Genomic DNA, 14,573 nt, shown 5'->3' on the forward strand with positions numbered 1-14,573 from the left:
CCTTAAAATGGAACTCCAGTATTACTGGTGCCAGTATTACTGATTTTTACTGGGATTTGAAAAACTTGAACTGGTTTTTCCTTCAACAGCCCAGGCACAATGGGACGTAGAATTCAGTTTGTAATATGACTGCTATGGCACATCTTTAACTTGATATACCCCATCTCAACCCGTTCTAACACTGGATACTTTTTTTTTATTCATTCATGGGATGTGGGCTTCACTGGCAAGGCCAGCATTTATTGCCCATCCCTATTTTCCCTTGAGAGGGTGACAGTGAGCTGCCTTCTTGAACCGCTGCAGTCCATGTGGTGTAGGTACACTCACAGTGCTGTTAGGGAGGGAGTTCCAGGATTTTGACCCAGTGACAGTGAAGGAACAGCGATATATTTCCAAGTCAGGATGGTGAGTGACTTGGAGAGGAACTTCCAGGTGTTGGTGTGTTCCCATCCATCTGCTGCCCTTCTTCCTTCTAGATGGTAGTGATCGTGAGTTTGGAAGGTGCGGTCTAAGGAGGCTTGGTGAGTTTCTGCAGTGAACCCTGAAGGTGGTACACACTGCTGCTACTGTGCACTGGTAGTGGAGGGAGTGAATGTTTGTGGATGGGGTGCCAATCAAGTGGGCTGCTTTGTCCTGGATGGTGCCGAGCTTCTTCAGTGTTGTTAGAGCTGCACTCGTCCAGGCAATGGAGAGTATCCCATCACACTCCTGACTTGTGCCTTGTAGATGGGGGTCAGGAGGTGAGTTACTCGCCAGAGGATTCCTTGGCTCTGACCTCCTCTTGTAGCCACAGTATCCCTTTAATTTAGTATCCTTTGCCACTGTTTAAACTAGGAATTTCCATGAGACTGTATAGAATTTTTTTGTAAAGTTATGGAATAAAAAATCTGGGTCTGGAGTTTCCACTTGCTTGCATTGGTTATTTTTCTGCATAATTTGTCCAAATTAATCCAAACCCGCATAGAAATCACAGGATGTTAAGTGTAAATTACAATTCGACTTTCCACGAACTCCTGCACTGGTTTGAAAAGCATTGTGCGATGAAACTGGCCCCACCCACAAAACTGGCCACGTCCCAGGATCAGATTAATCGCCATGGCGAGGTTCCGCTAATTGCGCCCATTTGCAGTTTTTGAGCCTACTCCAAAAAAATTAAGCCAGTTCTTTCAGACACAAGGATATTAGGAGGAGCATTTTAAAAGCTTTCCAACAGATTTCTTTAAAATTTACTAAAGAAGCGATTACTGTACATAAATGTTACGTACATGTACATAAATGCAACAGTATGGTTGTTTTGTTTGTCATTTTCAGCTATTTAAAGTTGGGTTACTCAGGTGGTGGATCTGACGCTGCTCCAGATGTTTATTTTTCTGGTAAACCCATTTTCAGGCGCATTAGTCAAATCTCACCACTTTCAAATAGGTCAAGGCATATTTTTTAAAGCAAAACAAAAATATGTTCTGAAACACCATCTGATTGCACTGGTTCGTGGCAGGTTTTGCATTTAGCAATATGCAAATGAGTTTGAGCAGAAACTCAAGGAAACAAAACTTCATAAAACTAGCGCAACTTTGAGCAGAACTTGTGCCCGGATTGCACCCAAAGTGGAAAACCCTACCCCTAGATTTGTAAGAACATTTAAGCTATTAAATCCTTGATTGGTTATGGTAAGACTATCAGCTCCTTTAACATGTATGTTTTTGATATTCCAGCAATGTATGCCATGGAATTCAACGTACAGAAGGACAAACTGACAGGAGAAACGAAGATCCTCTCCACAGCTCCCTTGAGTCCTGAGGAAGTTCACCACAGAGGGGTTAAGGTGTATGATGATGGCAGCAAGGTTGTATATGAGGTATGTTCTGGAGGTACAGTGGTGGAGAATGGAGTTCATCACTTAAGCACATCTGAAGTGGACCAGTTGATACACAAAGCGGGGAGAATAAATGTGAGTGGTAACAAGTGTTTGTCAGAATCACTGACTGTATCGGAGAGTAGTGCATCCCCTGACAACACAAGGAGCCCCGGAGATAGTGGACATAAGAAAGACATGGTCCACAAGGAAGCTAAGCTGGAAATGGTCCCTAAAGCTCATCATCCAGGTCACGCGGGGAAAACAATCCATCAGATTCCTACCGGAGAGGCTCCCAAGGCCAGTGCTGAGCATCCGGTGACAATGATCTTCATGGGGTATCAGAATGTGGAGGACGAGGAGGAAACAAACAAACTGCTGGGCTACGAGGGCGCCATCCAAGCAGAGCTGGTGCTGATCGACGAAGACGATGAGAAGTCACTACGAGAGAAGACAGTGACGGACGTCTCGACGGTAGATGGCAACGCAGCCGAACTGGTGGCTGGCAAGTCCATGACCGAGGCTTCGGAGACACTCTCAGCGGAAGAGAATGAAGGGACGGACACTGGAACAGAGCCAGTCACAGGTACAGACAAGAAAAAGCGTTGTAAGTGCTGTACTATCATGTGACCGCCTCTCCAGCCTTTACGGTCACGCTATCTCTTACTGACTTTAACCTCATTTTCCTAATCACACTGCCAGTACTGTGAACTGGGAGGGACTGTCTCGTCTCTCCTTCCTTCCTTCACTAGACATCCTCACTTTACTGCTCAACTAACTATGGCATAACTACCACCCAGGACAACATTACTATTTAGCCCTGTTTTGAGTTTTACATAAAGTTTTACATCACGGAAACAGGCCATTCGGCCCAACAGGTCCATGCTGGTGTTTATGCTCCACATGAGTCTCTGCTCATTTATTTCATCTAACCTTATCTACATTACCTTCTATTCCTTTCTCCCTTTTGTTTATCAAGCCTCCTCTTAAAGGCACCTGTACTATTTGCCTCAATGGCTCCATGTGGTTGCAAATTCCACATTCTAACCACACTCTGGGTAGAGATATTTCGCTTAATTTTTTTATTGGATTCATTTGTGACCATCTTATATTTATGGCCCTTGTTTCTTTGATAAGCGAATATGACTTCAGCAGTATAAAGTATAAGTATTTAGAGAATTGCCATTGAGAAGGATAGAAGAGCAATAGCTAGTTAACAATACTCCTACATCATGACAAGACACAAGGATGTTGCTTAATTTTGCAATCAGCAGGATCTGGGATTCAATACTTTCTGTGCTCACCTTGCCAGAATCTGATTCCAGCAAATACTGATTCATACCATCTCTGTCATTCACACTCTCTGCCTAATTCAAACTTTCTCTTCCTGGAGGCCTGATTCATTTTATTCCTTCCTGTTGAAATTTTTCCTATAATACAGTTAAATGCAAAAGAATTCTCAATTTCCTTTAAATGTCATGAGAAATTCTAAAAATAAATATTCATTCTGCGCCCTTCTGCCTCCTCCCACCTTTGCCATTGATGAAGTCATGTTGGTAAATCGAGCTTGTTTCCAACATAACAAAAGCACCGTGGGGTGGGGTGGAATGAAAAACGAAGGTTCGTTCTTCATGTCACTATCCTCCATGGATGAGTATGTAGCTGACACGACACTGAGCTTACAGATAAGAGGTTGCAGATATCAATGACTAGTCGGTGCGGAGCTGTCCGATCTCAAGCACCACTGTTTTGGTATGCTACAGTTGCGAGGCATCAGCCAGAATTACTACGCCTGCTTGCTCTCAAGTGATCCTGCTGGGAAGTGCACAGGTGTGATAGGGCTCAGACCCATATGGACATTTCAAGTGGTTGTAAAATGGGTGAGAGTGAGTCAGCGGCCAGTGGGAGTAAAAATCAGGAGAGATATACAGGCTGTTGACTCTTTATCATGCATCTTACACTATTACAGAAAGGCCAGGCCCCACCCCACTGACTGAGGGTGACATGGTAACGCATGGTGTATGAACTGTTGCCCAGCAGCGGTAGTTTATTGGCAACCCTTCATTTCTGAAAAGTCCTTAAACTAATCGAGACGTATTTTCTATTGGCCAATGATCATGTTTTATTGATGTACAAAAAAAAAGTGTGTTGCAAATAAGGGAGCATCATCAGGCACTAATTACACTGGATACATTTAACATAAGCAGGAGGGAAGAATCCATTCCTAAATCTCTTCTTGCAACAGACACATGAGTGAGTGACATATGCTGCAAATCTGTATCTATTTTCAAAGAAAGCCTTCAGGTAAAATCCCAGGAAAATGAACATTTTGTTATAAGGTCTTTATGGATAAATACTGTACAATTAATATATTCATCAGCAACTTAATAAAAATGCCACAAGCAGTCCTATATTTAACCGAGGTTTCATCCTTAAGGGCCACTAGATGGGAATCTGCTTTCATATACAATACCAGAAAGGTACGAGCTAAAACTTTTTACAAGTTGTACTGTTTAAACTACATTTTTAACATGCTTTTCTGTAGAATTACATCGAATTTCAATGTGTTCAGAGACCACAAACAAAAGGCGGGGAAGAAGAGGATTAAAAAGTGGGTTAGATTCTCATTCAATGTGCAGTTAGGACTTGATCAGTGTCATAGCAACTGAATGGGCAGAATTTTGAGGAGGAAGGGATTCAAATTGGTGACCTGGAAGTGAATTTTGAGCGAATAGGCAAAGAGCGGACAACAAAACGACAGGGGGTAGCACTTATGCACAGAGTTGCCTTTATGGTTATGGTTAAACTGGTCAATAAACTCTCCAACCACAAACCTATGCCATTGAGGATAGCTGCAGCCCAGTTTAAAGTCATGGTGGACCATCTTGTAAAACCGGTGAAACCAAATCAGCTGTTTCCATTGAATGCGTTGAAATAAAAATGGGGAGATATGTCAAATAGACCGCTTTACGCTCTGGCACAAAGTCAAAATCTACCCTCCAGCCCCCGTCCCACCCCCAACCATTGCTATCTCAATGTATCCTGGTCGATTGGGTTCCCAGGATACCAGCTACCCAACCATTCTATACAAGCTGCCAGATCCTAAAGGGTCTTTTTGTGTTTTCTAAAAGAATATTGATTTTCAGAAACTTTTTTTTTTTCTTTTTGGATTACATTTAACAATTTGTGAATCAGCCTTGTACTTTTGTAGGGTTTTTCTATTTGATAAGAAGAAGTGGGGGGAAAAAAAAGTCCAACTTTTAGAATCCCAGTGCCTTTCTCCAACAACCTCAATTGTGCCAACTGGTGTGCAGTGCTTTGCAGTGTGATTCCCAGGGTCCTGGATCAGTGAGAATGGATCAGCTGCCTACGTGGTTGGGATGGGTTTAAGTCTGCTTAAATATGGCACCTTGTACAATCTGGTTGGTCTCCTTTCCCCCCGCACCACCCCCGCCCCCCCGCATCCCCTTCCCAGTTCACAGCATCTGGATTACAGAAGCTTTTACCAAGCACAATTGAGGAAGAACTAACAGTGAGAAGCGGCCATTGATTTTCTATGATGCCTTTTAGTAACTGTGCCTATTTTCTTTTCCCCCCCTCCACACAAAATGGATTTTGCCAAGTTTCAATTTTATTAAGGTAACCACTGTATTTGAATGTACAATTATATGACATAAAATGGTTGTTGACTAATACCTTGTTGAACAGATGGGCTTTTCCCCATCTTCACCTCTCTAAAAGTTGTGAATTTCCTACTTTAAAACACAATCCTGATTCAATTGTACGATTATTTTTTTCTGGAGCATATTTGCATCGCGACTAACATGGTTGTTTTATCTAAAGGGTGTCTTTGAAGTGACCATTTTGTACCTTGTTCTATTGCAGTTTATATGATATTTCTACTTTCCATTTCTTTCCATTTTTTTAAGAAAGCATTATATTCCAGAGCGTAACATAGTAACTATTGCTGTTTCTAAAAATTCAACGCAATGTGCAGTTATTGTCCTCTATGCTCTCTTCCTTTAGTGCCAATGCCAAGGAGCTCTTTTACATACACTCAGCCTTAATGCCACCCAGCCATCCACTGCAGCTCACAAGAACATCCCATCCTGTTCAATGAGGACTTAAAAGCAGCAGCTTATTCTGCACCTCCCCCCACCACCCCCAACCCTCCGCCAACTCAAATAATTAACCTTCTGAGCACTGCCTGAATTCACACATTCTCAAGGTTTGGCTTTTAATGTAAAATGTCATTTTGAACTGTGCACACTTTTAAAACTTTTTTTTTCTTTTATTCATGGGATGGAGGCATCATTGGCAATTAAGGCAAGCGTTTATTGTCCATCCCTATTTGCCCTTGAGAAGGTGGTGATGAGTTGCTTGCTAGGCCATTTCAGAGGGCATTTATCATATAGGTCAGAAAGAACAACAGGTTTCCTTCCTTAAAGGACATTAATGAACCAAATGTGTTTCTTGCATTAACCCAGTAGTTTCATGGTCACCATTACTAGCTTGGTGTTCCAGATTTAGTGAATTAATTGGATTCAAATCTGCTGTAATGGGATTTGAATTTATGTCACCAGACCTTTAATCCAACCCTGCTAGATTACTAGTCTATACAATGCTATCATATACTTCTGTAATGCAGAACTGAAGAAAACCCTGGAACTCTGAATTCAATATATACACATGCATGCGTAATCGCACACGCGCGCGCACACACACATACACAGTCCTACACACACACACACACACACCCTACAAACTTTCTATCTGGGTACAGAAGGGTTAGTGCAGTCCTTGAAAAAGTTACTATAAGCAGTTAAAATTACTATCTTCACAAAGCTCCCCCACCATTAATGAGCACTGAAAGCCTTCAACTGAAATACATTATGAACACCCCATCAAAGATTAAATTTATAATATTTCATTGAATTTTATCCCAGTCTCTTCCATGTCAGAATTGGATCTCGTCCAAGTTGCACCTATCAAAATTTATCACCAGTCTTTGATGTCTTTTTTTAAAAAAAGACATGCATTTCTATTGCCCCTGTCGCGGTGTCAGAACATCGCAAAACACTTTATAGTCGATTAATTACTTTTTTTGAAGTGCGATCACTGTTGTAATGTATGAAATGCAGCAGCCAATTTTCCCACAGCAAGCTTCCACAAACTGCAATGTCATAATAATCTGTTTTGGTGATGTCAATTGATGGATAGATATTGGCCGGGACACCAGGGATAACTCCCCTGCTTGTCTTCCAAGCAATGCCATTGGAATTTTTACGTCTGCCTCAGAGTAAATGGGTCTGTAGTTTAATGCCTCAACCAAAAGATGGCACTTCCCACTGTGCAGCGCTCCCTTGGTACAGCACTGGGAGTGTCAGCCTAGGTTTTGTGCTCAAGTCTCTGGAATGGGACTTGAACCCACGATCTTCTGACGTAAGATACCCTGGACAAAATAGTATCCCAAACCTACCCCAACTTATGATGTATTGGCTGGCATTGGGAATAATTCCAGTTATCTTTAAAAGCCACTGTAAAACACTTGTGATTTTCCTCTGGGTATCTCCCTCCATTTGGCTAAAGCTGAGGTCTCCTGTTTAATGCCACCAATTTGAAGTATTCAATTGATTGACAAGGATTTAACTTTTGGAAAATGTCTTCACTCAGCTTTTATGACTCCAAATGACCAATATTGGCAAGTTTCTTGGCACACAGCAGACAGCTATGATTGTTCATTAGCTGGCTACTCTGGTGTTGCTGTGAGGAAAGCTACTCAGACATAATTGTGATCAAACTTAGGACAAGCAATAACACCTTTTTATCTATAGAATTATGGAATCTTAAAGGAGAGAAGGAGGCCATTTGTTTTATCCTGCCTGTGCCAGCAATTTGAAAGAGCTATTCAATTAATCTTACTTGCATGCTCTTTCCCTGCAAATATTTTCCTTTTCAAGTATATATCCAGCTCCCTTCAGAAAGTTACTGATGAATCTGTTTCCACCACCTTTTCAGGCAGTGCGTCCAGATGTGCACTATGCACTTTCCCTTGCAAATTATAATGCCTTTGAAAATAATGAAGGTGCTATGGGCTGCAACAACGAAACCTCAACGGTCTGAAATTGAGTTCAAACCTCTGTCTGCGCTGACATTCACACATTGGCCTACCAGGAGAGAAAATTTGTGCCAGTTTTAGCTTGAGTCATTTGCACGGGGGAGGATAAATAATTAACCGGGGGAATTTTTTCCCAGGTGCGCAAGCACACCTCCAACATGTCAACTAAAAAACATTTTCCCTCTAGACTTGAGACATAGGGTGGGGGTTATCCTGAGGTGGAAAAGAGGAGAAAAGGACTGAATTCATGAAACTTTAGGAAGAATTTAACTTTGTGAATCGCTCCCATCAATAACACATGTAAAGTCACATTGCCATATATGATGACAGAGGAATTTATGAAATACAAAATATTGATTTATCGGGCCATGTTAATTGGTGGGAGCCATGGATATTAAAATATCCTGATGAAAAAAATGTTGTAAGTGGAAAGACATAGGCAAACATATCTGTCAGTTCCTGTGTACAAATGGAAAGGATAGTGATCATAGAGAGTATACACATCAGGAGAAACCACAAACAGACATGAATTGATTTCACTTGATATGACTAATTCCAAATTCCATATGTACACATGGATTACCACAAGTGATTTATTTTTGGCTAGCCACTAGATTTAAGTCATCTGTCCAATTGTTGTACTAAAAATATGGGGGGTAGGTAACCCTGCTCTTTGAGCCACCATCTGTAGTAGAAATAACTTTGTTGAGCTATTTGAACTGAAAGGCTTTTCCTGTTGATCGCAAGGGAACCCCCTGACCATTGAAATGGAGACAGGTGCATTCTTCAAATAGCTTGGGGCTTAATTTTTTGCCTGATGATCCTACCAAGCCTTATGTAACATGTGTTCTCAACATCACTATGTTGCCTTTATGGAACTTAAGTTGACTTGCAAGCCACATTGAGGTTTGTCAATTGACTGAAGCACCATGATGTCACTATGTCACCAGTCTGGCGATACGTTTTTATTTAAACTTGATAAAAATAAAATTTGGATTAAATACTTTGCAAACCAAAATCCAAGGGCCATTTTTTGCAAAGGCAGGATCGGGTGGGGTGTGGGGCAGCAGAGCCACGCACCCACATGTGGCAGGGGTCAGCCTTAGGTGTCTTGAGGCAGCCTCCCACTGCCAAACCTCAGGGGGCCAGCATTTCCATCAGGCCAAGAGGCCACCCTTGCCCTGCCTGGGTGCAGGAGCAGCCACAGGTCGGCTATAGAGGGGATCCTCATCCCCCAAAGTGATAGCCTGGCTTCAAACGCCATTTTTTAATTTAAATTTCAAATAGCTGGAGAGAGGGTACCTCCATCTTGAAGCACCCCCTCTCTCTCTCTCTCTCTCTCTCTCTCTCTCTCACTTACCCTCTATTGCAAGCTCTGCCTCCTTTCAAGCTGGAAGATTTCTGCCTAGCCCTCCACATCTACAAGCCTGCCCACCAGCTATCCACTATCGGACACGAACCTGTCTCCATGCCAATTAAGGGGAAAATTATATTGAGTAACTGTCTCCCCTCACCGGGCATGAGTTCGGCAACCTCTGTTTCATCCACTCGGAGCCAAAGTCCAGCCCCAAGCGTGTGTGCCTGCAGTGCAAATCCCATTTGCTGGCTAATGCAGGTAAAATTTGACCGTGTTTATGGAATCTCTCAAATGAAGGTCCTGGCACTCCTTTAAGGTGCTTTTGTTGTTTAGTATCAGATTACTGGTGAAAATTATACAGTGGCACCCAGTGGCATCAAAATTGATCTTGGCTATTGTGACTAAATTAAAGAAAAACTCAAGAGCACTAGATTTCAAATGCTGAGTGATTGTAAATATTTCCTAAAATCCCACTAATAGCAGTTGTATGAAAATTGGGGAGGCGATGGCATAGTGGTATTGTCAGTAGACTAATATTCCAGAGACTCAGCGTAATGCTCTGGGGAATCCCATGGCAAATGGTAAAATTAACAGTCTGATGATGACCATGAAACCATTGCCGATTGTCATTAAAAACCCTCTGGTTCACTAATGCCCTTTAGGGAAGGAAATCTGCCATCCTTACCTGGTCTGGTCTACATGTGACTCCAGACCCACAGCAATGTGGTTGACTCTTAAATGCCCCCTAAACAAGGACAATTAGGGATGGGCAATAAGTGCTGGCCTAGTAATGCCCACATACCGTGAACGAATTTTTAAAAAAAAAATTTCCATCCAACTTTTACTAATGCACACATTCGTGAGCACAACACAGAATTTGCTTTACAGAAAGTTATTCACCAAAAAAATAATGTTAGAGTTCATGTTGCTTGGATATTTTCAGATGTAAGTTTGCAGTTGGGATTAGTGTGTGAGAGATGGTCCCCAGTTTTGCTTATATAACCCAGTTCAATATCCTCTAGGTACAATACCTGAAAGATCTGAAAGTCCCCTTATTAGAATATAATCAGAAAGAGTAATGAGCTGGAAAGTAAGATTTCCACTAACATTATTTGAGATGGTATCAACTAGTGGATGGGCGGGATGCGGGGGGGAGGTAGAGTCTCATTCCTATGGCGCCTGTATCGGTGCCCTTAATATAATGGGCATTTCTAACACTGCCCCACTCAGGTGCGCTTGGAATGAACCATATTGCCATGCTACATTCAGTAAAATGAACATTATAGTTAACAAACAGAAACCCATGGCCAAATGCTTGAAAAGTTGAGGAGCGCTTTGCAGAGACGTGACGTATCAAATTGCTTGCCAACTCAATTTACTTAAACTGGAGTGAATCTCGATTTTGCACAGCCGACTAACATTTATTTAGTCAGGAGTGTAGGTATGTAAGTGAATGAGTGTTTACTTACCTTAATTTTCTTTGTTATAGAAGCCACTGTACTTCAAAGTATTCCATTGCTGTAAAGTGCTTTGGGATGGACTGAGGTCATGTAAGCCGCTGTATAAATGCAAGTCCTTTCTTTTTAAGCTTGGTGAATCCTTAATATTTTTCAGTTTTATTCATAATCAGGTTTGGACCTTTTTTGCGAAGTGACTTTTTTTTATCCTAATGACCATAGTCATAAAATTAATGACATCAATACACATGCCTTGCTCCCTACCTCCATTTTCTCCTGATCTCTTCTGCTGAAGCCTTGACGATTAACTGCCTCTTTGCTTAATTTTCCTTTGCCAGGTGCTTTACCGTGACCAGCATGTACAACATCAGTAACAGGTGCGGGTCCTTCAAGGCTTTATGTGTAGAACAAAGGGGCTTTAGGAGGTGGGATTTATTACGTGGAGGTGGGGGCTAAAGGTAGTGGATGGGGCTGAATATGTATTAGGTGGAGGTAAAGTGGTAATGGGCGGGGCTAGAGCAGTAGTTAGTGCAGTGAAAGATGTCATAGGCGGAGCTAATGCTGTAGAAGGTGGGGCTAAGGCCGGAGTGCTGGGGCTAAGGTTATAGTGGATGAAGCTAACAGCAGAATTGTGGAGCTAAAGCTGTAGCTGCCATGGTTTTCAGACTATTTCACATTTTGTTGTTGATTTATATAGTTAAAACATTAGACCCTTTTTTGTTAATGCCAGAAGTCTGGTAAATACATATTTATTTACATGCTTGATTTATCCCTATTTTACAAGGGCTCGATTTCATACCTTATTTTTTTTTAATGATTTTTATTTATTTATTTGACCCAAATAGCGGTAAAGAGTCTTCAGCCTTTGAAACAATTACAAAGTTAAATATAAGAAAACGAACAAAAGACTTGCATATTTATTGCATCTTTCACAACCTCAGGGCATCCCAAAAGGCTTTACAGCCAATGAAGTACTTTTGAAGAGTTGTCACCATTGTAATGTATGAAACATGGCAGCCAATTTGTACACAGTAAGCTCCCACAAACTGCAATAATTTGTTTTAGTGATGTTGATTGAGGGATAAATATTGACCGAGACAATGGTGAAAACTCTCCTATTCTTCTTTGAACTAGTGTCATGGGATCTCTTAAGTCCACCTTAGAGGGCAGATGGGGCCTCGATTAGCATTGTATCCAAAAGACGACACGTCTGACAGCGCAGCACTCACTCAATACTGCATTGGGAGTGTTGTCCTAGATTATAATCTAGCTGGTAGCTCAGATGGGGATGTGTGTTAATGGTTCAGGGTTGAGACAGACAGACAGACAGACAGACCAGGAGGCCAGTAATCTCAATCAAGGAAACAGTAGAGGTTCTAGAGTGGGCAAGGGCAACAAACACTCAGGGTCCCAGTTTCTTGATCATGTTCCATAGAGTCTTGCTGGAAAGGTCAGATGTGTACATGTCAGGTGAGAACAGGATTGGGCTCATCTGTGATCACTGGAATAGTCCACCCTAACTCACCAATGAGGCCCACCCCTGAAAGATGGCAATTTGGCCAGCTATCGCAAGGCAGCTGACAGAAGGAGAGAATAAGAGGAAAAGGAAAGGAAGGTCAATGTCTTCTCAGGTCACTGAGAAGCAAACATTCCCTAGCCACACACCATCCTGTCTCCTTATGGGAAACATTGAAAATAAACTTGGTACCGATGTACGTCACAATCACCCCGTTAGTTCAACCAATAATTAGCACAACATAGATTTACATAGACAAGAAAAGCCTAGTCTTTTGCATGGCATGATATGTGTAATTATACTAATAATAGCCAGATAATAGCTTTGAGCTCTACAGTCAGCATCTGCTACCATCTGCTAATATTATAAGAACATAAGAAATAGGCCCAGGGGTAGGCCATTTGGCCCCTCAAGCCTGCTCGCAATTCAGTACAATTGTGGCTGATCATCAGCCTCAACTCCACTCTTCCGCCATTCTCCATACCCCTTGATTCCCTGAAAGTTCAAAAATCTGTCTATCCCAGACTTAAATGTATTCACCAATGGAGCATCCACAACCTCTGGGTTAGAGAATTCCAAAGATTCACAATCCTCGGAGTGAAGAAATTTCTCATCCGCCTCCTCAGTCCTAAATAATCGACCTCTGATCCTGAGGCTGTGCCCCTGTCTTCTAGAGTCCCCAGCCAGGGGAAACAATCTCTCAGTTCCTAACCTGTCAAGCCGCTTCAGAATGTTCATTAATATTTGGACCACAGGTCTTAAGGCAGTACCATGAAACTTCTGAAAGATGCCAGTGCCAAGGAGAAAGAGTTGACTCCCTTTTCACCATTTCACACACCGCGTGTCCCTCCAGTGAAACTAAACCTTGTGTAATAAGAGGATAGCATCAGAAGAAAAGTTCCACATTATTTTTCCAGCAAAATAATACGGGAGCAGCACTTGGTACGAGACTACGAAAAAGCTGCAACTTGTTGATACTTCATGAAGGTTTTTTATTTCAATCATTCTACATATAATCAGGATTAAATTGACAAGTTAGTAGCATGTACACTAATTGTCCCTGACTGTCTCCTCCCATTATACCATCTAACATACAATCTGAGACACCTCTCTGATTAACAATGCTAAATGACGCAAAGCAAAATTGGAACATTTCTTTCATTTTCATCTACTACTTACTCTGAAAATAATTCCTACTGCAACTGCCCCCTGCCAGCCCCCCTGAAATTGGATAATTCAGTGTCAGACTGTGTTTAAATAGTTTTCAATTGTATATCTTTTAAGTCATTTACCTGAGGGTTCATTTATTGAAGTTAGCTCCAAGGGAAATTTTAATGTGTAAACTGTCGGGTAAACGATTTGAGACCTGTAAGCAAATTTAAAAACTGTTGCCCGAAGGAGGGAGGAGAAAGGTTGACTGGGGGAGGAAGGCAGTCACTGTGGCTTCATTAACAAGTGCTATGTCCAAACAAATGTAAAAGAGCTCGGTGATTGGGAATAGTGCTGTGCTAACACTAGAAAGGACTTGCTGCATTTTCTTCTGTACTCTGTAACCTGAAGTGTACTTGCGCTGTACTGTTCTGAGAAACTGCCACTGGCCAAGCTGTAACCTGAGCTGCTCTTCTGTACAGAATTAATATGAATAAACTGGCTCTCCACAATGTCTACACAAGACAGTCTCTGCTACTTTTCTTTCTAACTCTCACTTTATCAAACACTCCAGACTCCAAAAAAGGAGAGGCACATCACTCTGATATCACAGCTGTCACTAAAAGGTTACTAACCTCCTTAATTTCCACTCTGCACTGGCATCTGTCAACTGTTATCACTGCTTCTATCACAGCAACAGCCTTAAGTATGAGCCTGTTTTACTTAGGTTTTCGGGATGTTGATCTATATGGAGTTTATTCAGAGAAAGTGAAGAGCGGGTCATTAAAAAGGAAGAATATAACCCCTTTTACAACTTCAGAATGCCCCAAAGCACTTAACATCCAATGAAGCATAGTTGTAATGTAGCAGCCAATTTGCACACAGTAAGGTGCCACAAACAGCAATGTGATAATGACCAGATAAGCAGTGTTGGCAATGTTGGTTGGTCAAGGACATCAAGAAGAAACCCCCTGCTGTCCTAGTGCTAGGGGATCTTTTACATCCACCTGAGAGGGCAGACAGGGACGAGGTTTAACGCCACATCTGAAAGACAGCGCCTCTGACAGTGTGGCCTTCCCTCAGTACTGCACTAATAGACCAGCCTAGATGGAGTCAAGGAGTCA

The 14,573-nt window shown here is 41.9% G+C and overlaps 1 protein-coding gene across 2 annotated transcripts in view; it reads left to right on the forward strand.

The window, feature by feature from the left end:
* palm2akap2 (PALM2 and AKAP2 fusion) overlaps nucleotides 1-14,573 on the forward strand; it is a 351,062-nt gene that overhangs the window by 215,065 nt on the left and 121,424 nt on the right. Inside the window, exon 8 of one of the 2 annotated variants that reach the window (XM_078570942.1) lies at nucleotides 1,713-2,438. In XM_078570942.1, coding sequence (XP_078427068.1) covers nucleotides 1,713-2,438 — 726 coding nt within the window. Of the gene's footprint in view, nucleotides 1-1,712; nucleotides 5,287-14,573 lie in introns of those variants that run through there. The other variant, XM_078570953.1, reaches the window with a different exon arrangement.

The sequence above is a fragment of the Cetorhinus maximus genome, chromosome 2 (assembly GCF_964194155.1).
Source record: "Cetorhinus maximus chromosome 2, sCetMax3.hap1.1, whole genome shotgun sequence".
Lineage (NCBI taxonomy): Eukaryota > Metazoa > Chordata > Chondrichthyes > Lamniformes > Cetorhinidae > Cetorhinus > Cetorhinus maximus.